The sequence below is a fragment of the Antechinus flavipes genome, chromosome 1 (assembly GCF_016432865.1).
Source record: "Antechinus flavipes isolate AdamAnt ecotype Samford, QLD, Australia chromosome 1, AdamAnt_v2, whole genome shotgun sequence".
In the NCBI taxonomy this organism is placed as follows: Eukaryota; Metazoa; Chordata; class Mammalia; order Dasyuromorphia; family Dasyuridae; genus Antechinus; species Antechinus flavipes.
In genome coordinates, this window is record NC_067398.1 from 616,869,294 (window position 1) to 616,894,959 (window position 25,666).

The 25,666-nt window shown below is 37.0% G+C and overlaps 1 protein-coding gene across 1 annotated transcript in view; it reads right to left on the reverse strand.

Moving 5' to 3' along the window:
• Positions 1–16,030, reverse strand: part of TMEM65 (transmembrane protein 65) — a 50,691-nt gene extending 34,661 nt beyond the window's left edge. The window contains exon 1 of the mRNA XM_051971066.1: positions 14,281–16,030. Within this exon, the coding sequence (XP_051827026.1) occupies positions 14,281–14,578 (298 nt within the window). The 5' untranslated portion in view covers positions 14,579–16,030. The remainder of the gene's footprint in view (positions 1–14,280) is intronic.
• Positions 16,031–25,666: the final 9,636 nt, after the last annotated feature.

Consider the following 25,666-nt stretch of genomic DNA (forward strand, 5'->3'; position numbering starts at 1 on the left):
TTTTCATATTCTAGAAATGGTTTTAATTTCTTCATCTGAAAATTGTTCATATCCTTTGACTATTTATCAAGTGAAGAATGGCTTGTATTCTTATAAATTTGAGTTGGTTCTTTATGTATTTTAGAAATGAGGCCTTTATCAGAATCCTTAGATATAAAAATTTCCCCCAGGTTTTTGCTTACCTTTTAATTTTTTCTGCACTGATTTTGTTTGTACAAAAACTTTTTTAACTTAATATAACCAAAATTATCTATTTTATATTTCATTATGGATTCTAGGTCTTCTTTGGTCATAAATTCTTTCCTTCTTTATGCCTAAATCATGAACCCATCTCAACTTTATTTTGGTATAAGGTATTAGGTATTAGGCAATGCCTAGTTTCTACCATACTATTTTCCAATCGAAAGATTCTTTAAAAAAAAAACAAACCTGTAAATACTTTTTTTATTTTGTTTTTTTAACCTAGGTTTATAAAACTTATACTGCCCTTCAATCAATTTTGTAAAAAGTTAGTTTAGTTTTCTGAATATTTAACTCCTTAAACTATTCAGATTTTTTTTATGTAATTTGCTTATTATCTTTATTGTGCTTTTTATTCATGAAAACACACTATTTTTTATTATATCCTTAATATAATTCTTTCAGGCTCCATTTTCCCATTACATTGGTAATGGGTGCATAAACAATTTCTTGATATTGCTTTTACAAATGTTCCATTTCCTGAATATTTTGCTAGTTTAATATAGTGCAAATATACCTAATTTTGTAAGTTTTTAAGCTAAGTAGACTTTAGATTATTGAAACATGCAACAGCAAAAACACTATACTTTTCAGTCATCCACAAAATGTTAGATAATTAAAAAAGAAAGTTTAATATACACCTATTATAAATATTAAACACATAAAAATTGAAATAAACCAAAATGCAAACTTTTTCATCGTTACCAAAGCATTCTCTTCCAAACAATCACAAAGCTTTGTCAGACTTGTATTTTGCCATATACCAACATCTGTCAAACTTAAATATTAAAAGATTTACTATACCAAAACTAGGAGAGGATTCAGTTGATGTCGCCTGCTTCACTCTCTGAATAAGAGCAATCTCAGGTTTGGGAAATCTGGATGCTAAAAATATTTTCAAAGCAAATAATTTTTATGTGTTTCATAATAATATATGCCTTTATTCTGAATTGTCATTTGTTAACAACAAAATAAATGTAATACAACAAATACACTCAGAAAAATAAATATTATCTTTTATAAAATATAGTATGTATATTTTTGTCCATATACATTTATATTTGGGAGAAGGTAAAAAAAGAATGGACCTTTTCCTTTTCTTTAAACAAAGATGGGTTTCATCTAAGCTCAGCTCAGTAAAACAAAGTGATTGACAAACAATGGCTGTCAAAAAGAGACAATAACCCCTCATAAGACTAAGAGACTGAATCCTACTAAATTATTAAATTAGTACTAGTAATTTATATAATATATACACACACATATATATAAAATTAGTACTACTAGTTTATATACATTTTAAATCAATGATATGTGGACTCATCAGGGATGCAAACCATTATCACACTATGCCTTTAGATGATCTAGACCTTGATGTAGATAAGCTTAGATACAACAAAGCCGCCATCCTCATGGAAAACAAAATCAAAAAGGGCATAAGAAACTAATAAATATAGTTATAATAGGCAATATTACATGATTAATGACCTAAAAGACTGAAGCAAAAAAAATGCTAGTGAAGTCTTATAAACTAATTCAATAGATTAGTCATTCAAGTGTACACCGTACTCTAGTCAATAGATTGCTGATCCATTTGAGTTTTTTCCATATGAGTTGTTATACTGATCTACTAGAGAGACGCAGGCTCACTAACAAGGCCTAATACTGTTCTGGGGTTTAATGCAATCAGGGAAATGCCATCTGCAAACAGAATTGTAATAGACTTTACCATTTATTGGATATGTGACTTGTATTTTAATTCTGCATAAAACATCCTCTATAACTATAGTGATCACTTTTGTACAACCTATTATCAGAGGTTCTTAACTTTTCTGTGTCATTGAACATAGTATCCAATGTTTTCTTCAAAGGAAGAAACCAAACAGACAAATAAAATTATCCAAAAAAATTTTGTAAGATATATTCATATGGGGTGGCTAGATGCTACAGTAGATAGAGCCAGCCCTGGAAATTTTTCTACTTCCTACAATTATTTGTCTTTTTCACCTCAAATTATTTGGGGGGAGAGGGGGCCTTATAGGTTACATCCTCAATTGAGGATGTTTCATTTGTATTAATTTTTTTTTCCTCATACACACACAGTGCCTTCCATGTAATAAAAGTTTTTGAACTGATAAGAATGAGAGGAGACTAGCAGAGAAAAGAGTAGAAAAATATCAGAGAAATAGCATTTGCTTTTGTCTGGAGATTCAACAAGTGAAAATGGGAAAGTGAAGGCAATACGGGTATAAGTAACAGAGTAAACAAAAGCATGGAGACACAAATAGGAGCATTCAGGGTATAAAGAATAATCTAACCAAGCTGGAATTAAAGGACATTCAGGGAGCAATATGAAAAAATAGCTAGAAATGTGGACTGGCACCAGATTCTAAAGGCACTTGAATGCCAGGACAAAGTCTAAACTTTTCTTGGTTGTAATATGGCATTGTTAAAAACTTGTGAGCAGTGAAATGACATGACCAGATAGATCTACAGTTCTATGAATAAGGAAAATTAATCTTACAATGGTAGAAAAATGGACTATCTTAAGTGGGGGGAATATGGGGTAAAGGAATTAAGAATTGGGAAAACCTTTAAGGAGGTTATTACAACAGTCCAAGGAAGAGGTAATGAGATTCTATATTACAGTGTTAGCAGTGAGTATAAAGGAGGGAAAGAGATAAACAGATCTCATGAGATGGAATCAACAGGACTTGCTAACTGATTTGGAAATGATCAATGAGAGGAAAGGAAAAAGACAAAAGATAACCAAAGAATACTGAGAGCCACATTGGAGTTCTAAGTTGAACAATATATAAACCAAATTTGCGTTTATATTAGCATTTATTTATAATTGTTTATAATAGCCAAAATGAAAACAAAAAACAAAACATGCTGTCTTTCCCAGAAATGAGCCCTTCACTAATACATTCAAAAATGTTTCTAGGAATTCAAGCAAGATAAACTTAACAACCTACAATATGAAAACTTCAATCTTTTCCCTCGAAATGCCATGTCTGGCCATTTCTTTAAAAATGTATTAATCATCTTCTAGGTGTATGGGTCAGAAACCATTAATTAAAAAAAAAAACTGGATAGATCTCTAGAAGCAAAGCAAAGTTTATTATAAGTTCTTGCGGGAATCAGGCATCGCGGCGATTGAGCAGACAATAGAAGGGAGGAAGCACTGTAGGGGACAAGGTCAGCGCTTTTAATCCCTAACGCAAATTCCCCTCCCACCATTGACCCCCATCCTTATTGGCTGAGGATCTTACATTCTAAACGCAGGAACTACCCAAGAAATTGAACTTGACCAATAAGCACATAGTTGCCCATATTTGGCTGAAATAGGGAGGATAACAAGAAGGGGGCTTAAGTATGCCCTTAGGGGGATAACAGGGAGGAGACTTTAAGTATGTCCTTAGGAGGATGGCAGGGAGGAGACACTTTAAGTATGCCCTTGACTTAATGCTTAAAGTCCTTCAGGCCTACTCAAACTTTGAAATAGATGAAGCCTTACTCGATTTTCACAACTGTCTTGAAAGATCTCACCTTATCTCGTTCATAGGTCTAAAGCACTATCCTGCAGGATTTCTACCATTTTCCATGAGTTTTCATAAATCACTAATAGTAGCTCACTGATCACAGTTACCAGTTCTTTCAATATTGAGGTCTAGGATCCTTTAATTCATTAACATTAATTCATTAACTCTCTTACTATCTCCATATTTATCTTTGGTTTCAGCTTCCCAATTATCATTCACTTTCCCAATCCAAAGATTGCCTTCCTTGGGCAGAAAAACTAAACCAGAGCAGAAATAATTATTCTTTCTTTTTGTCATCTATTATTATCATTCTTACTTTCCCAAATAATGGTTCTATCTTCTCTTTGACTTTCCTGCCTCCAACAGTATAGGCAAAAGCCACAGTTAAGGGACTGGCTAGAAATAGAAACTTAGGTGATTAAATGGACCTTGGCATGTGTATGTCTCCAAGAAGAAGTGATAACTAAAGTCAAAGGACTACTAAAGAAAAAGAACAGAGAAAGAGATGAAGGCTAAAGACAGAGGTTTAAGGAACATCCACTTTCAGAGGTGCAAGGAAGAAGATAAGCCAGTAAAGAAGACCTGAAAGGAACATTAGAAATCATCTAATCTAAACCTGGTAATTAAGGCCCAGAGATGTAAAATTACTTATCCAAGGTAGTTGGTTAATGCCACAGTAGATACTACAACTCAGTTCTCAACTTCTAGTCTAGCACTCCTTCTGTTATAGCCAATGTGTCACTATCCAGTATGTTGATTCTAGATGAAATTAAAAGGTCCGTGGGTTCTGATAATATAGCTGCAAAATGTATCTAAAAACATCTCAAAACAAAAACCCTGCTTTAAATTGCATATTGTATGTATATATATAAATGTAAAATTAAATCTACTTTGAGTTTGGCATATAATAAGACCACAGTAAACCAGAATTCAAATTTTGTAGACATTAAATCTAGCTTTTGGGATTAAAGAGTAAATAAAAACTACCCTGTAATTTCCTCCTAAATTTTATCAATTTCTACACAAAATAATCCCTTCTTCCCATAGCACAGTTAAATGATCTTGGCATCCATTTGATGCAAGTTCTCTAAGGAAACATTTCCAAAAGTTTTTCCTAGGTAGTGAAAATCTACTATTCTTCAGGAGCAAATCATCTACCAGTATGCCATGAAATGGCAAAAGACCCCAAGCCATCTTAACAAGCAGGAAATTTTCTGTTTAAAAATGTTGGTGGAGAAGTCAGCACAGTACAATGACTTCTCACATTTACAGCATAAGGATTAAATAATAAAATATTCCACAGCTCCAAAAACCTTCATAAGGCTTAAAAGTGAGTTGGAAAAACAGTACAACTATGTTCATCTGTTTCAAAGGGTCATGGGCAAGTAGGTGATATACTAGATAATGCTGGACTTGAATTCAAGGAGACTCAAGTACAAAAGTTGCCTCAGATAATTACTAGCTATGTGACACTGAATATATCACCTTCCCTCTCAGCCTCAGTTTCCACATCTGTAAAATGGGGATAATATCAGTACCTACCTCATAATGTTTTGTAAGAACCAAATAAGGTAATACATGTTTTAGAGCATTTACAAACCTTAAAGAACTATATAAATGCTAATTATAATTATTATCATCATTCAGTTATCAAATAATTTCAAAATTAAATGTTATAGGATTGATACAGCATGTTTCTCCAGTTGGGAAATAATTTCTAACCACAGATGAATGAGGCTATGTTCACATGTATTAAGATTTCTAAACAAAGCACTTTAAAATAAACAAGAACTCCTTACACATGTATATGTTTGAGGTTAAAATTTCACTAAAAGTACTCCTTAGATGCATCATCTATTGAGAAAAGAGGCCGAGTTCTTAAAATTCTTATGCTAATAAAGCACAAGTTTTCTGATTGCAGCAAATGTTAGAGATTCCATTACCCTGTAACAGTCACATATTCATGCCTTGCTTTTACATTTAAGTCTCTACTTCTGAAGAACTAGTTTCTACTATCTTTTGTACCACATACCGTCTTAGAGATAAGGACTCTGCACACAATGCCTAACCCTCATTCTCCACCCCAAAAATATTCTGCTCAGAGAAAACTCACAGCCAACCTGGGAACAAATTTATTGGTAACCAAGACCAGTTAATTTTTCCTTGGGATGATAAACAACATGATACACAATGTTTATCTTTCTTAGAAAGAACCTAAGCTCTGTTAATTAGTAACAAAATAATTTGGTATAAGTAATCACACAGGTGTGCAGAACAAAAAAGGGAAGATACCCACCTTTCCTCATTGGACTCACTGAGACAGTCTGTCCCTATCTGAAAATGCCAATACCAGACTTAATGTGGAGACATCATGGGCTGCTAATGAGATTAAAGGCCCCTTGGAGATTGACCAGCAACTATCACAAGTGAGCTGATCTAGTTGATGCTATTCTTATGGATATTTCTTTCTCCAGTGAGCCTGTAAGAAGGGTAGACAAAAAGGGAGAATTGATCTGTTCAATGTTTAGACAGTGTCTCATATATCACCATGAATACATTTTATTTGTGAAACTAGCTTACCCCATAGCACAGAAAGTTTAGTTCCCAGGCCAACTATGTAAATAATGGGGTTATCTACTAAAAGCTAGCAGGAATGTACTTCAGAGCTACTGATTCTGGTCTTATCCTGTGTCTTCTTCAATAAATACTTCGTCTTACAATTCTCTTTCTCCTACTGATTCTGGTCTTATTCTGTGTCTTCTTCAATAAATACCTCATCTTACAATTCTCTTTCTCTGCCTTTTTCCCCCTTCCTGAGCATTATTCAGTTTGCCAGTCAAGCCAATACACACATGTCAATTAAGGCAGAAAAGCTTTTGAGTACATAACTAGTTATGTCTGCAGGCCAAGAATCATTTCAAATAAATTCAAGGTTCATTGCCAAGTTGGTTTTAGATGCTAATTTCTCAGCCACAATTAACACACTCAAAGAAAATTCACTAAGTTAAAAAAGATTCAAAATTTATATAGAAACAACAGCCATCCGATAATACTATAAAGTATCCAAGTTTCAAAAATAGTGGCTTATGTTAAAAAGTAGTGAAATCCACTTACATTTTACTTTCAAGAAAAAGCTGGGTACCCATTAATCAGGAATGATGTAAAGTCAGGCAAAGTTATAGTTCAGTAATTTCAAAAGGTCCCTCTGAAACCTTAAGATTCTATGAAGTTACCTGTTGACTGCGAATACTTTATAACCCTATCTAACTAAATGAATACACTTAAACTAAGAAGTTTTAACATCAAAGAATAATACAAACCAAATATTCATAATGTGGGGAAAGGAAAGAAGAAATATTCATAGGAGACAGTTCTATTCAAAGAAAAAAATTAAATTTATGACCTCAAGACTCTTGACAAAATTGCACTTTGACTTGTGCAAAGTGACCAAAAACTCAGCAAACTAAATGCTGATTTTTTAAAAACTAATTTTTAAAAAGTGAAGTTTTGTGTAGCAGTCATTCAAATCAAACAATAAAGAGTTTTTGTTTTGTTGTGTTTGGGTTTTTTTTTTTTTTAAGATTGTAGATAAGTTGGTTGGTAATATAAAATGGCTGCTTTGCAAATTACAACAAAATACTAGATATTTCAGACAACCAAAGATGGAAAGAATCTGAGTTATCTAGATCAACCTGTACCTGAACAGGAACCCCTTTACTATATTCTTGAATAGTCATCTCAACCTCCTCTTAAAGGCTTCCATCAAGAAAAAAATCATTACCTCTTAAAAAAGCATTTCACTTTGAAAATTGACTGTTAGGAAATTTTTTTTTTATATCTTTATATCAACCTAAAATCTGTCATTTTTTCTCTAGGTCCTTTCATCTAGAGACAAGAAAAATAATAAAAGGAGACAGGCAATGGAATATGAACACAAAAACACAGCATGGTACTTCAAGAATAGTGCCAAACACTAAAGCCCAGGATGAGTTGAGGTTGACAAGGAAAACTGACCCAAAAAAGTAGTTAAGAATAAAATCAAACAAAGGATAAAGCCCCTGTTAAATGAGATAAAATAATAAGATTCCCCCATCATTCCATTGACCCAAAATCACCACTGATCTGAGGAAAAAGCTGCCAGTAGACAGAAGTACATTTTCCCCTAGTCTTCCCTTTACTCTTCCCTCCTAGAAAAGGGGTTGGAAATATCTGGGCCTCATCCACAAAAGTCCCTCAAAATCATCTGAGAAGGCAAGCACAGGCAATGATGAGTTGAAAGGTAGGTACAACCACCACCCACTGCTTAAGTTCTACAAGTTAATAATTTTGTATGGGTAATCATGTTATAAATATTCAAATGGTCCTTGGCAGAAAAATGGTTCCTCATATCTGTGGAGGGTGAATTACCCCTTTCTGCAGAACAGTTATTTTTCACGAAAGATGAAGTGAGATCAAGTACTTTCTGGTTTATAAGGTCCATTATTCTTATATTAGTAAATAGTACACAAAAAGCCAACCTAAATAGGAGAATAGTAAGAACAAACTAAGACTACAGCTGAGTCAATAAATGGAAGCATGTACTATTTATTCTAAGACACTTACCTTTCAGCAGAGATAATAGCTGAAAATGCCATTGTGATGCCTAAATTCCCCCTCGAACTTCCCCTCCTCAAAAAAAGTATCACAGGCCTTTATCAAAAGTTTAGAATGAATAGATTCATACCTCCATGTCTTTCTTTAAGAAGCTGCTTAAGAACCATTTTATGAAAGATGTGAAACTTTTCCAGATCCTCCCACCCACCTGCAAAAACTTGTGCCCTGACTCCCAATATTCAACTTATATCAACATTATATTTGTTCTGTGCATATTTATATACACACTTGTCTCTCTCTGTTAGAATGCAAGCTTCTTGCAGGTGGGCTTTGTTCCATTCTTTGTACTTTTATCTTCAACACCTAGCACAGTGCCTGAACCATAAAAGGACTGACTCATTTTTTTCCCCATTAACATATTCAGCCTTTAGTTGTGTAACCTATGTGTCTAGTATCAAGGAAATGTAGCTTCTTTCAGTAGTGGTAGGAGCTTATAGAAGTTAGCTTTAGAAACATTCCTATTACCTGGTCACTTGGGATCTGGGAAGATTACAAAAAAGAATGGATGATAACTTTAGACCTTAAATGATAGAAGTACAAGAAGCCAATGGAAGTTTCCAAGGAAGCAGATATTTTGGGGGTGGAGTATATAGGTCCATGGACAATAACAGAAAATAAAAGGCATTATAGTATAATATAAAAAGAGCATCTGGACTGGGGAGAAAGTTGACTGAAGTTCTAGTCCTACCGTGTCACCTATGAGCAAGGCGCAAGACATTATTTGGTCAATCCATTTAACTTTTGGGTCTCGGAGACTTATTTTATGAGTTTTGTGAGGATAAAAGATCATAATGAATATAAAAGCACTTGAAAAATGACCAATAGAAATGTTTGAATAATCCTAATATCCAGGTCTCTCCCCAGTATTCGTACTCTATCAACTAAGAAACTGTCATAATTCAAACATGGTATGTTTAACCTCTACTTAAATAATAAAATACTTAAATATAAGTTTAAAGGGAAAATTAGAAAACCAATGTCAAACATACTCATGAACCTACAGAGAAGCCCTTTATGAAAGAAATAAAAAACTACAAAGGCATTTTTACTGGCTTGACAAACTCATAAATAAAACCATTTATGAATGATTATAGATTGAATCTGTAACATACCAGGATTTTTTCAGCCACTGCAAAAGATTGTAAATGAACAGTCAATCAATAAATATTTATAAGCATCTACAATGTGCCAGGAACTATATTAAACACCAAAGATACAAAGAAAGGTAAAAAAGCCTGCTCTCAAGGAGCTCACAGGCTAATAGGGAGAAAACATGCAAACTATTTACAAACAAGTGATATAAAGGATAAAAATGGAAAAGTGAATTGCCATATCATGAAAGTGAAATCTTGATAAAAATTTACAGAAGCATTTGAAGAGTTCTAATCAGCCATATGAATGTATTCTGCTTCCTTAATCACTGACATTTTCCTAATCTAAGTCTTACTAGTTTAATCACTAAATTAACCCATTTCAGCCCAAAATAAGCTATTTCTTTTTCTTCAGCTAAGTTGCTGGCTGTTTTTGGCAGTTTGATGTTTTGATTGCACATCTAACATTATTGGAAAAATATTTAGATGCATATCTTGTAGTATCAAAACTACTGAATACATTCATACTCTACTAGAGATCTTCAAGAAAAATTAAAGAAAAAAAATCACTAAGGTGAAGGATGCTGTGAAGAAGCCTTATGTTCAAGCAAAGATTGAGCTAGATGTCTTCTGAGGCTGTGGTGGTATAATTTTCTCCTCAAACTATACTACTTTCTAATAGATTTGAGATGGAAAATGCCAATCACATCAAGAGAGAGAACCATGGGGACCAAAGGTGGATCGAAGCATAGTATTTTCACCTTTTCGTTTGTTTAATCTTTTTCTTGGGGGTTTTTTCTCCCGTTTAGTCTGATTTTTCTTGCACAATATGACAAACCTGGAAATATGTTTTAAAAGACTGCACATGGGGCAGCTAGTTGATACAGTGGACAGAGCACCAGCCCTGTTGTCAGGAGAACTGAGTTCAAATCTGGCCTCAGTCATTTAACACTTCGTAACTGGGTGATCCTGAATCACTTAACCCCAATTGCCCTAGCAAAAAAAAAAAAAAAAAAAAAAAAAAAAAAAAAACTGCACATATTTAGTTTCTATCAGGTTGCTTACTGTCTTGGGGAGGAGAAGGGAAGGAAAGGAAGAAGAAAAATTATCAAAGGTTTAAAAAAATGAATGTTGAAAACTATCTTCACATGTATTTATAAAAATAAAATACTATTTTAAAATTTTTAAAGAGTAATCTAGGGGGGAAAACTGTATTGCTGCCAGGAAAACTAATTTTAAAAAATCAAGCCAAAACTGACTTTTGGAATAATATTACCTCCTGGATCTATATCAGGACAACAAGGGAAGTAACAAAAGGAAAATGAAAATTATTTTCAAATCATGCTGATATATTTTGGATCACCCTAGAGCCCCAAAAGTTCTCTTACCTCACTATATTGGTTCTAGAGCACAGATCCCAATTGGGAACCTATCCAGAAGTCTTTAATTTAGTGTCACATATGATCACAAGGCATATGATTGTGCAACAGACATTACTGTCCTTAAAAAGGCCAAGATCTCTCACTGCATCTAGGGCCATTTCCAGTCATCTATATCTTGATCTATTATCTTGTCCCCCTGGACCCAGATGGCTGTAAAGGAGAAAGTAAGGCTGATGACTTTACACAGTCCTCACTCATTTAAATCTAATCCACTTGCATGTCATGGTATCAACTCCCTGATGTCATAGTCCTCTTGGAAAATGAAAGATAAAAAACTGCCCAATATTTTCATCTCATCAAAGAATTCTAGTTATTTATTTTCTCTGACAATTTTTCACTGCCTTCAATCTTCATATATTAAGCTGAATTAAATGACAATTTTTGGAGAAATGTTCAATCTCAGAGATTATCTCTTTACTACAAATTATCACTTAAGATACAATTTCTTGCTTTTCTACTAAATATGATACCCATTTAGAAAATTATGTACTAAAACTAAACAGGATAATATCCAAATTATATTAAGTAATCTGCCTAGTAATCACAGCCTTCATAAGATTCAAAAAATATATATTAACTAGTGCTATATAAAGTTTGAGTAATTAAATTATATTCTAAAATGTTTAAACTATTTAATGCACAATGTATACACAAATTTGGACTACATAAATATATACAAAATACAAAAAAAAATTTGCTTTATTTCCAAAAAAACAGATTCTTAAGCTTTATCTCAATAGGATAGATGAAATGGTTAAGTAGAAACACTCAAGTTTTGCCAGAATACCATAGAGTAAAACTTGACCAGTAACAATTTCTATTTTCTGTAATGCTTTCTCGTCAATTACATTGTACATCATTTAACTATATAAGTCTTTTCAAGGACACAGAGAATTTCTAATCTCATGAAGGGCCCATCCTAAACATGAACCTCTTTCATTAGCATGCAAGCTTACAATACTTAAGACATATTCAGGGATGATTTAAACATATACAACTAGGATCAAAACGTTTTTTCAGTGTGCATTAGGTAATTCAAGATGAGCTATACATATGTTGAATATAAACTCTCTTGCAGCAAAAAGAATTAGGGAATATGATAAACAATATCCTAGTTAAATGTGCTATGCCAAATTAGAAATTTGGATTAGAGTACAATAAAATATCTAACATAAATAGTATTTAATACAATAACTGAATTTTTAATGATCCATATGGCACTTAAAGATAATGCAATAGTTTAGTGATTATTATGAATACCCACAAAGTTTTATGATTAATAAGCACTATTTAGCTGCTAGAATTCTTCATGAAAGTTTATTGTATTTCATTGTCTAACATGCATTATTTCCTGTATCCTTACCAATATTTCTATACATGTCCAGTATTTATCACTAATTTTAATAAAAATTCACAGAATAGTATTCATTTTTGTTATACAAAATAGATATTAACTTAACACTATACTCCCCAAGTTTTAAGCCCTTTATACAAAAGAACTCTATTAAAAATGAACAACATCGTGTATACTTTTCAGTTATATTCAAACACACATTTAATGAGCATTACTAGAAGCAAAACACCAATGGGGATGAATATAAGTTTCTGTCCTTACATTCAAATTAGGTAAGTTTCCCTATAAACTCTTAATACAGAAATAATTTTTCAGTTTCACAGAGAGCGTTTTTTCTTGAGTTGCTATGTAATCATATCCAGAGCCCCTTACATCAGGCTTAAAACAGGTTTAATTTTCAAATGTAAATATAGTTTTAGATACATACATAGAATAAATGTTTTAGAGTAGTAACTTATATGTCAGATAAGAACCCCAACTTTATGTGAGTTTATGGAGGAAATACAAAAAAATAGCATTTTACAATATGACCAAAACTATTAGGATTTGTAGAAAATATTTGATATGCTGGTCACTGAAAACGTTCAGTCTGTGTATCTTTTTATAATAATACGCAAATTCCAGTTACACACATGCATGCAATTACATGTTCTTACATAGCATTATGTTGCTCTAAATGTTTAATAATGTAAGTTTAGGGTGTTACCCATAGTGCAATGCAGGTGAATGTAAACAGCTTCTGGGATACCAAGCTATTATAAATTCCCGCACTAAGAAAGCAGGTAGAAAACCACAACTGTGAATTCCAGAAGAGGTAGCACAGATAAGTCGTGTAAAACCAGTTTAGTATCACCTGGTTAATATAGACAACATTTTGCTAATAAGCCAGGGTCATCCTTTGATAATGCTTTCAGGAGATCCCAAATCAATGTGTCCTAAAGTGTGAATTACTTAAATAAAAATGTGCTATTTCTACTGAAGGAAAAATAGTCCTTTTATTTTAGTTCATATCAGTATTTAATTTTCCCGTATTAACACTCCCTTCTCGTTTGCTTAAATAACTTTTTTTTTCAAAAAAAATTGATTCTTCTGTTTGGTCTTCACCTCTGCTGTCCATCATTTCAGTTTTCTATATTTTTTCCTAAGCTCAAACTTATGAAATAAATGCCACAAAGTGTCACCATTTTAAGGAAATATTGACTTGAGTCAGTAGTTGGAATCATTTATTTCAACTTAACTGATTTACCTGGGATTCTCTGGTTTTTCTAGGAACTAATAACTAACACTAATCTGTAATAGAACAAATTTCGAATTACTGACTTTCTTTTCCTCCTTTCCGGAAACTGATTCTTACATAGATGCTTAATTTGTGCAAAACCAAACTCAAACGAGCTACTTTCTATCCATTCAAAGGAAACATTTCTTTGAGTCGCTTAAATGGATACAAGTTGTACTATAAGACAACAAACTGGTAAGAGTATCTTTAACTCTGGGTCAATGTATTGTTTCTTGAATAGACCTAAGTGTCATCACATAAATGTACATAGCACTTATAAGAAGAAGCTGGCTTGCCACACCCTACACTAATAAGGGGAAAGGGTTGAAGTTCAGAATTTGAGAAAATGAGAGGAAAAAGCGCCCACCACCACCACCAAAAAAAAAAAAAAAAAAAAATCCCACGCCAGACTTCCCAAGACTAGGGAAGGCAGAGGCTTCCAAGGCTGGTGAAGGAAGCATCCTGTCGGTCACGCCCCTCGCAGCCTGGCAGGTTTCTCACTTATCTAACTCTCCCGGGAGGGGCTGGGGGCACCTGACAGCTAGGCGTCCGCGGCCCCGGGAGCCGCGCGAAGCGGGCACAGGGAGCAGCAGACGAGCAGCTGGCCAAGGCGAGGTGGCAAAGCTGTGCCCAGGGGGCGAGGGGCTCGCGGCCCCGATCCTCGGCTCGGGCCCCTTACCTTGCGCTATGGCTATAGACTCGAAGCGGTGCAGCTCCTTGAGCAGACAGCTCCTCTCTGTGGAGTGCAGGCTGTAGATGAAGTCGCGGGCTCCCTGCGCCGTGTTCAGCGATTCGATGGGCTCACGCTTAGGGTGGGTTCCCAGCCCTCGGGAGGGGAGCGGCACGGCGGCCAGGGCGGGAGGCGGCCGGAGGAGCAGCGCCGGGGCCCCAGCCGCGCCGCGCGGGCGGCAGCCGGGCAGGGGCCGCAGGCTGTGCGCAGTCCGGCTCCTCAGCAGGGGCAGCAGCAGCCGGGACATGCTGGGGGATGGGAGGGGGCGCAGGAGGGAGGCCAAGGGAGGGAGCCGAGGGGGAGGGACTCCGACCCGGGCTCAGCCCGACCCCGCCCCGAAGCCCTCCTGACAGGCGGCAGGGACGCCGGGCACCATCCACTCCCCGGGACCGGCGAGCTGCCGCTTTCGCCTTCGAGTCCCCCTACGGCTCCTCCTCCGGGCACAACTTTCTCTGAGGGCAGGCACAGTGGCGAGCAGACCTTGCTGGAGCCGGGGCGAGCGCGGGCTGAGCAGGAGCTGGGCGGGCGGGCGGGTTTTGTGTGTATTTTTATGTGTGTCTGTCTGTCTGTCTGTCTCCTCGGCTGCCGAGAGGGATGAGTCAGCCGCACACCGCCCTCCTGCCGCCGCGGCTCCTCCTCCTCCTCTTCGTCCTTCCAGACTACAGCGTTCAGTCTACGCGGCTCCACGTCTTCAAGGCACCCGCGCCTACTCGACCCGGTCGCTGCCACCGCCGCCCTCCGAGGCAGGATAGGGGTGGGGGAGTGGAGGGGCGGGCAGCGGAGAAGGAGGGAGTTACCGCGCAGGCGCTGCTCCGCCGCCCCAGTCCCGTCCCCTCCGGGCTCTCGCTAACTCTCCTCTCCAGCCGCGCAAGCTCTTTTCCTCTCTCCTTCTTTCCCCTCCACCCTCGGCCCAAGTGAGGCGCTCGCAGCCCAGTCCTAGGGGACGGTAGGTGCCCATCGAGCCACCAGGAGCTCAAAGAGACTGGGCGTGAGAAGGATGTCCTCCCCCCGCCTTGGGCGGCTGCAATGGGGAGAAAGGGCTTCGGGCCTTTTGCCCGGCCCGAGCCGAGCAGCTGCCCTCGGTGTGCGGCGCGGGGGGAGGATGCCTAAAAATGGGGATCGTCCTGAAATGCCCCAGCTCAGGGGCCGCGTGCGTCCTTGTCACTACCTACAGCTCTGGGCTGCAGGGTCAGGCTGTGCAGGCCCTGCTTTGGGCGATCGTGACATTTGTACCACAGCTGTAGAACCTCTGTTAGGCTTCTGGTGCCTCAGCAACCCCATCCCGGATATCCACCCCTGCTTGCCAGCCCGGTCCATTGCAAAGTCAGCAAAGAGAGACTGAGCAAGTCCAACCACTCCCTGCCATCTGAGATGCTTCCAAAAGAGGGCGAGGCACCTCTCATTCCCCCCTCTCCTGCTTCCGGGAGGAGTGTTTAAGAACAGGAATTCCCATTCAGCTCTTCAAAGCTTTGCTCAACTCTACAGACAGCTGCATAACACATGATAGGTCCACAAACAAACATTCATATAAGCAAACTTTTTCTTCCTATAGCTAGTAATTGCTCTATGACCCTAAATTTCCAAAGCTAAAGAAACAGGGTAATAAATGCATCATTTTCTAATGCTTCTCTGAAGGTTATTCATAGGTCAGAAGAGAAGACAAGCTTCCTCCATCCACAAAGATCCCCTCTAACTATTGAAAATAGATTTTCTTTGAATTAATAGGCTGGGATTAAAAAGTTATATACCCCTAAGAGGGTTAAGACATTTGAACTTTAATGTGGATTAATTTCTTAAAGAGATTTTTCAATGAAAATGACAATGGAGGGGGTAGAGATAGGAAGAGAGCATAATTCAGGGATCAATGAAGGGAAGGAAATAGGCTTAAAAGAGAACCAGTAAAGGCTCTGGGTAGAGACATTGGGCAGGTCACTTCCTTGGACTTCATCTTTGAAAGAAGAGGATTCCTCTCAGATACCATCTGAGGATTCTTCCGAGTCCAGATTTATAATCCTATAAATGATTATCTTGAAGGTCCTGGGATGGAAAAAGATAGGTAAACACTACAGAAAGAGAGGTTTGAATGTACTCTAAACAAATATGCCCGCTCTACAATTTTGTGGAGGTTGAACTCTGACTGTCCTACCCTTTAAAATCATGCATCTGATAATGATCACTGTATGGTGGATATGTGAGTGAAAAGTCTAGCATTCAGCTATTAATCCTTTTTAAGCTGCTTATCTACCCTGGCCAAAATTCAGGGCAATTGATGTTTGCTGCAGTCTCATTCTTGATTTCTATATAAGAACAAATATAAATAACTCACATTTTACAGTGATTTAAGGTCTATAGTTTTCTTTAAATACATTAATTCCATTCAGTACCTAGGTTGAGTACTGGAGAGCCAAACAAAAGAATGAAACAGAACCTGCCCCCAGAGAACTTGAATTCTCTAAAGGGAGAGAACCATGTACAACTCTTGAGAATCTGGAAAGGCCTGTTTAGTAAATATTCCAAGGATTCAGCATTCAAATGGATCTGTGATTTCCCTTCCATGATTTATCTAGAAATCAATCCATGTCTGATAATATTGTTGAGGTCTGGATTTGGGATACCTAAATGAAATTAGAGTTTAGTTGAGGTCTAGTGTCAGATTCGGGGTATGGGGAATCAAATGGAGCTGCCCTGCAATTCCTCTGGTTTCGGCGCAAGGATATGGCGGTAAATGAGGTCTAGTAGCAGCACGAGTCCCCAATAAAGGCATTTATTAGCCCGAGAGCTAGAGTGATAAAAGAGTTTTATTATTGGGTTTGGAAGTAAGGAAATAGGTGAAGATAAAGATAAGGAGGGCACCAGAAAGAGGGTCCAGTGGACAGATAGTCCTCACATGACTAGCATGTTTGGGATCTCTGAAAGAGAGGGTTCCCAGTGTGGCCCTTTTAGAATAGGAGATTTAGCTAGAGGGGCTTTTTGGGTGTAGCCCCAAAATTGGCTTAGATCTGGGTGGGGCTGGGATAGGCCCAGATCTTCTATTGGAATACAAAGGGACCAGGATTTGTGAGTTAAAGGGTAATTACATTCACTAGGAGGGGGTGGGAATCTAGAAAGGAATCAGTCCAGCTGAGAATTCTCATCCAACACTCTCCAGACCGAGTGTAACAATGTAAAAATGCCAATGTGTTGTGACCAGAGCAACACAAAATGGCTAGTGGAGGTTGCAAATAAGGAGACAGGGTTGCTAAATTCTACCAAGCTGTTTATTGAAAGAATTCATGCTGCTTATATGTCTTAAAACTATAGATTATCATGAGAAGCATTGTTCTATGACCAACTCTGATTCCTGTTTTCTATGATCTGATTCCCTAAAGCATGTTGTTTCCTGGAGACTCATTTTCTGTAATAGTCACAATGCCCCAGTAAATGTGCCAAGATCTTTTCTCAAAAATTCAAGCTTAAATGTACCCTTGATTTATCTTAGAAGGAGGGGCACATCCCAGTTATCAAAGTCTCTAGCTTCCTGGGAGTTCTCTATGTAATGCTGTAATGCCAGAGAAACTGAGGCAGGAGAGAGATTAGAGAGTTTTTAATATTTTATTAATGGGAGAGTAAGATCGACTGGACAGGACTCTCGTCTCAAATTATCCAGTCAGACAGAGATAAAGATATCCTGGGACCAAGGAATTCATGTTGGTCCCAGGTCTGCAGGAGACTATCATCTCAAAGAATCCAGCGTCCAGCATCCACAGCCAGCCGCCATTCTCCAGCAATGAATGGAGGAATCTCTAACCTTTATATACCTTTTAGAGACAAAGAAGAGGGAAAGAGTAGGAAAGAGCGGGAAGCCCAGCTGGCAATCAAAAAGGAACCCAGAGACAGGATGTCTGAATACCCAGAGATAAAGATGTTAGTGAACTATCTTGGAATATTTTAGAGGGATGTTGTAAATTCTCAAGGACAGAAGATAATCAGGAAGTCTATTCTCTTGTTTATCTTGCTTGGGCTAATAATTTATAACCTTAGACTAATTGGTCCTCAGCCTTCATGGGCCAGAGGGAGATTTACAGCTTAGGGGAGTAATTAGGAAGACTGAGACAAGGGAAACTTGTATAAGGAAACTGAGTCAGGACAGTTAAAGAGAACTGTGGCATAACAATGCCAGAGAAAATGAGGCAAGATAGAGAGTATTTAATATTTTATTTGAAAGGGAGAGATTTACTGGGACCAAATGGATCCATGGTTTGGTCCAAGGGTAGACTATCATCTCCAAGAATCCAACAAACAATGTGAGTTCTCAATGATCTATATACATGTGGCTCAGACACAGGAGGTAAATAGAGGCAGGAGCGGAGTCAAGGTGCTGAGAGTGGGAACAGGACTCTGACTAGGTGGGGTGAGCCACCGGAGATGGGGAGAGGCATCTTGATAAAACAGTATCTGCTATTCTAAAAAATAAAATCTTTTATCCTTATCAAATATTCTGATTAAGAGGGAGAGGTGGTTTTGCAGGATTGAGCAGAACAATTATAAACTGAGGCAGAACAATTAGGGAAACCAAGGCAGGACAATTTAGGAAAACTGAGTTAGAATAATTAGGGAAACTGAATCAGGACAATAAAAGGGAACTGTGGCATAACATCTACACCAATGGAGCCCTTTCTCTTTCTGTCTTCCCTTATCTTCCTTCACAACACCAGCTTATGCTATTTCTCTTCTGATCATACAGTTTCTTTTCTTTTTCAATAGATTCTATTTCACTAAATATTTCCCAATTACATGAAAAACAAATTTAACATTAATTTTTTAAATGTTGAATTCCAAATTCTTTCCCTCCTCCTTGCTCCTTGAGAAAGCAACTTAATAGTGATTATATATGTGTAGTCATACAAAACATATTTCCATATTAGTCATACCTTACAGTTATTTCCACAAACAACACTCCTCTTCTTATCTGACTCTTGTTGGTGGTTAGTCAACATTTGTAACATTTGTGCTAAGAAAGATAGCTCCTTCTAAACAATGATTCCTCCCCCTCAATGATGGCTGCAGGACTGAGCTTCATTGGATCTAGTGGTGTGGAGTATTTTTTGGATTTAGAGTCTTAAGTTTTCTAAATCAAGGTCCAAATTGAAATGATGGTCAAGGATGATGGTGGTTTGACTTGACTGATATATACTGCCTTGTATCACTTCCCAGAGATGCCCCACTGTTTCAGCTGGGCCAGCTTGCCACTTTTTTTTTCCACCTGTGTGGATGGTCAAACCAAATTCTATTGAGTGGTTACAGATCTATTCCAGGAAGTTATAAAATGTTTCTAGGATTGATGTAGTCAGCACACTGTTTTCTGTAAATAAAAGCATCTGTAGAGCTTCATCATCCATAGAAAATATTTTCGATTACAAGTGAACATACTTGGAGAGCATGTATTTCCTTTTTTAATGCATATTTCTGATCAGCAATTTGTCAAACACAGTTATTTTATTTATATCTTTTGAGAAATCTTGAATGATTTTCTTTATAGATGAGAGGAGCCTAATTTAAAAGAGAGCCTATAAAGTAGAGTCTCACTTTTCTGGATGAAACCATTGTATCCCTTTACATGGATTAGGCTTCCATTTTTGAGAGTTAGGATATCACTGCCAAAGCACCGAAGGCTTATCAAAGATACTCTGTGTCTTCTACATAACCAATTTGTCTTCCAATTTTTCATTATTAGGAAACAATACACAGTGGGTTTGTGCATTCTCTATATCTTTCAGTAAGTTGTGAAATGGTAAAGATGTAGTCTGTTTTTAACTATCACTTGTAAAAATCTACTAGTTCCTTAACAAATACCTAAATATTCCCCTCAAGGAAGCCTTCCATTGACATAGAGATATTCTCATAAATATTTTAGATAGGTAGGATAATATATCAATAGTTTCTAGTGTTCTCTTAGTCATGTTTTTGGTATTAATAAAATTTGAGATTGTTTGGTGTGGGTAACTTGCTTTTTGGTCTCTCACAATATTTCCAAAATTGTTTGTATCCAGCATTAATCTCCTCCATGTATCCAGTCAAATCTAGCTACTTTTTTCATCTTTATTCATTTTGATGGAGTTTTTACCTCCCTTGTAAGCATAGCAGAGATTATGAGATTAGGGTCCAGGAACAGTGGTTTCTCTGCTTTTTGATGGAGAAGATTTTTTAAAATCTTTTTCATTTTTCCTTCTGTTCATCATCCTTATATTTTTTTGTCCTTAAATATCCTTGGAATGGCTTTTCTTAAATGATTTGTCTTGTCAAGTTTTATTTAAATGGAGTTTAACCTTTACTGCCTCTTTCTTTACTTCATGAGTTAGTATTGCTCATAATCATGCATCATTTTTCTTCATGCAATTCTATATACAAGTTTCTATCTAGTGTTGCCTCTGGCAACCATCTCTTCCCATTTAGTAAGCAAGTCAGATGTTTTCTGACTAAGGCTCTGGACTCTTTTAGTCTCTTTGTTGTGGCAATTAATTTATGTAAATTGGTTAAACCTCTATATAAAGTTATAATTGCTGCCTATATAATTTCTTTCATCCATTTCTCATTTTTTTTGGTCAATTTTTAAAAATAATGCAAGATTTGGATTTTTCCATGGTACTCCAAAACTTTGTTACATTTTTAAAAACTAATTCTGATCTAATTTTGAAAAATCAATGGTCTGACTATACACAGATATATACACATTATATACAGCAGATTTAGCTATCTCACATTAATAGCTAATTTTCCTGTCTGAATGTGATATTTTATTTTTTTTTGTGATGTTATTTGGTACTCTCCAAGTACCTACCAGTACTAAATATTAATCCTATTTTGTTGCTATTTCAGTTGTGTGGAACTCTTTATGACCCCATTTTGGTTTTTCCTGGCAAAGATACTGGAACGGTTTGCCATTTCTTTCTCTAGCTCATTTAACAGATGAGGAAACTGAGGCAAATAAGGTTAACTGACTTGCCTACAGTTATATATATAGTAAGCCTCTGAAGCTGGATTTCAATTCAAGTCTTCCTCATTCCAGAGCTAACACTTTATCTACTTCACCTAACTTCCCTTTAAAAAAAAAGTTTAAAATCCTATTTATAGTTTAAGAAATGGAGTTTCAGAGAAATTAAGGGTTTGGGTTTTTTGTTTGTTTGTTTTTGCACAATGAAAAACAAAATATTAATTTTGATTTCTGTTTTTAACCTAAGAAAAACTATACTGCTACTCCTGTTAATAAGGTTCTGAATGGCATTTTGGACCAAAAGAAACTAAAGAATTCATCCCTGAGGCCAGCAGACAAAAGGCACTGATAAAGATCAGTTTAGCTCCAAGGCCCCACTCTCTAGGGAGGTTGTTCAGTCTGAAAACCAAGTTTTGTCAAACCCCTAAGATCCACCTTCTATAGAGATCTCAAACAGTTTCACCTTGCAAGCCACACCCTGTTGAAGAAGAGATCCCAAACTTTAAAACATCTTGAAGGAGAAAATCTTCAACTCTGCCTCAGTGAGGGATGCTGCCTGAGGAAAACAAGATAAACTGCTTCATTCTGTTATCTAGGTGGGGCAACCCCCCCCCCTAGATTCAGTCCTGAGCTAAAAGAATTCCAACCCTATTCAATTAAAGAAACATTCAATTCTACTCCAATTCCAGTTTAAGCTGAAACCCAGTTTATAGATTGAGCCAACTTGCAACTCCACCCATTATCCCCCTTCAGCTTGTAGCCACGGCTCCTATTATAAAAGAGCCGATCTAAAATCCTCTCTTTGCAGGAGTTCTGAACATGCCATGCATGCTATGTCAAGGAAGCCTCTGCCCACTGGAATAATATTCTTTTCCAGTGCTATCCTCTCTTTACCCTCACCTATTTCCCTAATGAGACTTTATGCCACTCTGTCAGGATTTCTAACCTTACTTCCCAATCCCTTATAATAAACCTCTTTTATCAATCTAGGTTTTCAGATTTGTAAATTCCTTTACAGAGAATCTCTGTGCTGTCAGAAGGGGATTTCCCAAAACTCCCTACCTTTATGCTGAATCCCAAGCGGGTACAGGGGAGCCAAACCTCTCCATTTGGTTTCCTGAACCCCGAATCTGCTACTAGACCTTATTATTTAACTCCCTGACCACCCGGAACCCTAATCTCATTTGAGTTCCCTAAATCTAGACCTTATCCTTTGGTCTCCTATGAACGGGAACCCCAAAACCTAAACCTCATTACTGTCAGAAATCCCAGTAATGTCCCGAGGTTAAATTTTTCCTATAAAATTTACTTATGAGCCATCCCATGATCCCTTCCTTTAGATCAGTCTTCCATGGCACTCTACCCCTTGATGTCTTCCCCTTCCCTTTCCCTCATGGCATGTGGTTATCTCTCCTAATTCCACTGTGCTTCCCAAGCCCACTTCTCCTCTTACAACTAGCTAACTCTTTTGGGATGCTAAATCCCTTTCAGGATTTAGCCTGCCAGCTAAATGCATGCCCCAACCTCATGGGGTGTTTCCTCTTTCCTGGTAAATGACAAATTCCATTAAGGAACTTGCACTTTCCATCATTAATTATTAAAACCTCTTTCTATGCTCTCCCAATTCTTTCATATTTACCATCCTGATGTCTAATGTAGCTCTTTATTTTGTCTGACCTATTCTAAATAAATTTACTTTTTGCCAAAGGAAATGGCCATTGTAAATTCTTCAGATGATTGAAGCCCAACTTTTGGTGCTGTTAGAAATATATTTGACACTTTAAAATCAGATATTGAGGAAAATTTTATAAAGAAGAATCTTAAGGAATTGTCTTAACATTTTGGGCTCTCCTCCTCTTCCTGAAGAGGGAGTGGAGAAGCTTTATACTTGCTAGTTTGGCACAGTCCCTCTTCCCTTCAGAGACAGGATTGGTCTGTTCCCTTCCAGGTTACAGTCTTTTTTGATACTCCTAATATATGTTTCTCCCTATTTGTGTATAAGCATGTTACCTCTCCTCTTCATACATCTCATGTTCAAAAATGGAGGAAAACTCTCCTATGGGAGTGTTGTTTAACAATTAATTAACCTATTAAGCATGGTGCAATAGTGATTTAGTCAAGTCAGGTCTTTGACCCCAACTAGTTTGCCTGGATCAACTATTATCTTAAGTTTGTGGTTTTCTCAAAACCACAAGATTCTTCTGATTGGCTGAATCCACCCGGTGCCTTCCTACTTCCATAATTCTTTGTTTGCTCAAGGCTTCTATTGATCATTACATTATGAAAACCTCTTGGTCAGAAGTACCCATTATCCTACACTACTTTGAAGCTTGCAACACTTGTGGAAATCCAGTTTTTTGGTATTTCTCACAGGGGCTATTATCATCTGGTGTCTAAATCACCTACATCATTTTGGTCCTGGAACCACATCATTTAGTGCCAAAGTCCACTTCATAAACAACATCACTTTTGCTATACCTTTAAACCATTCTCTAAGTTAGGAAAAGATAACAAGGAAAAGTCAAAGAAAATAACTTCATGCAACTCAGTTTGTTTTTTTCTCTCAAATTTACTAGTCTATAAAATGTGCATACATATCTAGAATTCAGAGAAAAGTACATTTAAATTTAGAGGGGAAGGAGGGCAAAGACAGGAAAGGAAGTAGTGAGATAGGTTCTGCAAGGCTTTGAATTTTGGGATATTGTATATTTGATTCTGGAAATGATAGGGAGCCACTGAAGTTTGGTGAGTGTGAGTATGTGTATGTGTGTGTATGTGTGTGTGTGGTTGTGTGCATGTGCACACACATGTCCAAGTATGTATGTTTAAGAAGTGATATGATAAGACTTGCACATTAGGAAGATCATTTTGACAGGTGGGTGGAGGGTACATTGAAGGTGTGTGGGAGAATTCTAACACTACATATATAGAGATACTAGTAAAACATATTTAGCAAAAACTCTTAGTATGACAACTTTAGATTACTTCTAAGCCAGAAAAAAAATCATTATTTTTATGTAGAGACTCAATATTTTATATTCATGATACTGAATCATGAAACATATGCTGCAGAAAGGGATATATAAGAATATTTCACCTTTAGATTGAAATACACGAGAAGCTAGCTACAATATTCAAATTATTAGGTATGTTGACCTCTGAGATATAGCTCCTTTTCCCCCAGGTTAATTTCTTTTTGTAAATTTTATTCTTTCTCATAGAGTCTAAGCATTTTTCTTCCTTTTTTCCTGTGTAATTTTTAAATTAAAAAAAAAGTACATGTAAATTTTTTTTAACATTTTATAATAATTTCTGAGTTTTGCATTTCTTTTGTCTTTTGTCTTTTGTCTCCTAAGCAATCTGCAGTGTGATCTAGCTTTTTAACTGGCCTTCTTTTAGAATATTAAAGCTGGCTTTCCGGTACTTGCCTAAATTGCCATCAACCAATGCTGTTCCAGCCATACTACTAGGATACAGAAGGAAAGATTTTTGAAAAATCTTCTGATCATTAAAATCATGAGATTATGCTCTAATCAAGAGGGTAGGGAGGACCCAGAAGCTTTACTTGACTGAAGCTGTTCTCTTCAATCTGACCAAGCTTTTAGATTGGAGGCTTCTAAAACTGGTTTGTGGCTATTTTATCAAGAATCTACAATGTGTGATTGAACTAATCTCAATACTTCCTGTGTAACATGGTTTCATTTCATAAAAACAGCTAGATGGTACAAAAGATCGAGTGTTAGACTTGGTGTCAGAACCAAGTTCAAATCCTGCCTTATATTTTGTGACCCTTGGCAAATCACTTCTATCTCAATCTCAATTCCTTCACCTATGAAATTGAATTGCTAAAAGCACTTACTTCATTGTGATGAGGTCCTGAAAGGTGTGTTGGATAATGAGAAACTAAAATTGACCCCTGAGACAAGCAGGGAGAAGGCACTGATAGAGATCAGCTTAGGTCTATGTTTCCACACTTTGGGGAGGTTGTCCAGTCTGAAACCCAAGTTATATCAGATCTCTGAGACTCACCCTCTATCAAGGTCTTGAATAGTCTCATCTTGCCATGCCCTGTCAGAAATCCAGTTATATCCGTGAGGTTAAATTTATCCTATAAAATCTACTAAAAAAACAAACAAAATTAAAATGGGTCATCCCATTGCTGCTACCCTCCTTTGGGTCTGTTTGCCATGAGAACTCTGCCTCATAGTCTCTTTTCCCCTACCACCCTCCTCCTCACACCATGCGTTATCTCTCCTAACTCCACTATATTTCTCAACCCCACTTCTTTTTACATTTAACTAACTCTTTTAGAGTGCTAAGTCCCTTCCAGGTTTAGCCTGCCAGAAAAGGGCATGCCCCAACCTT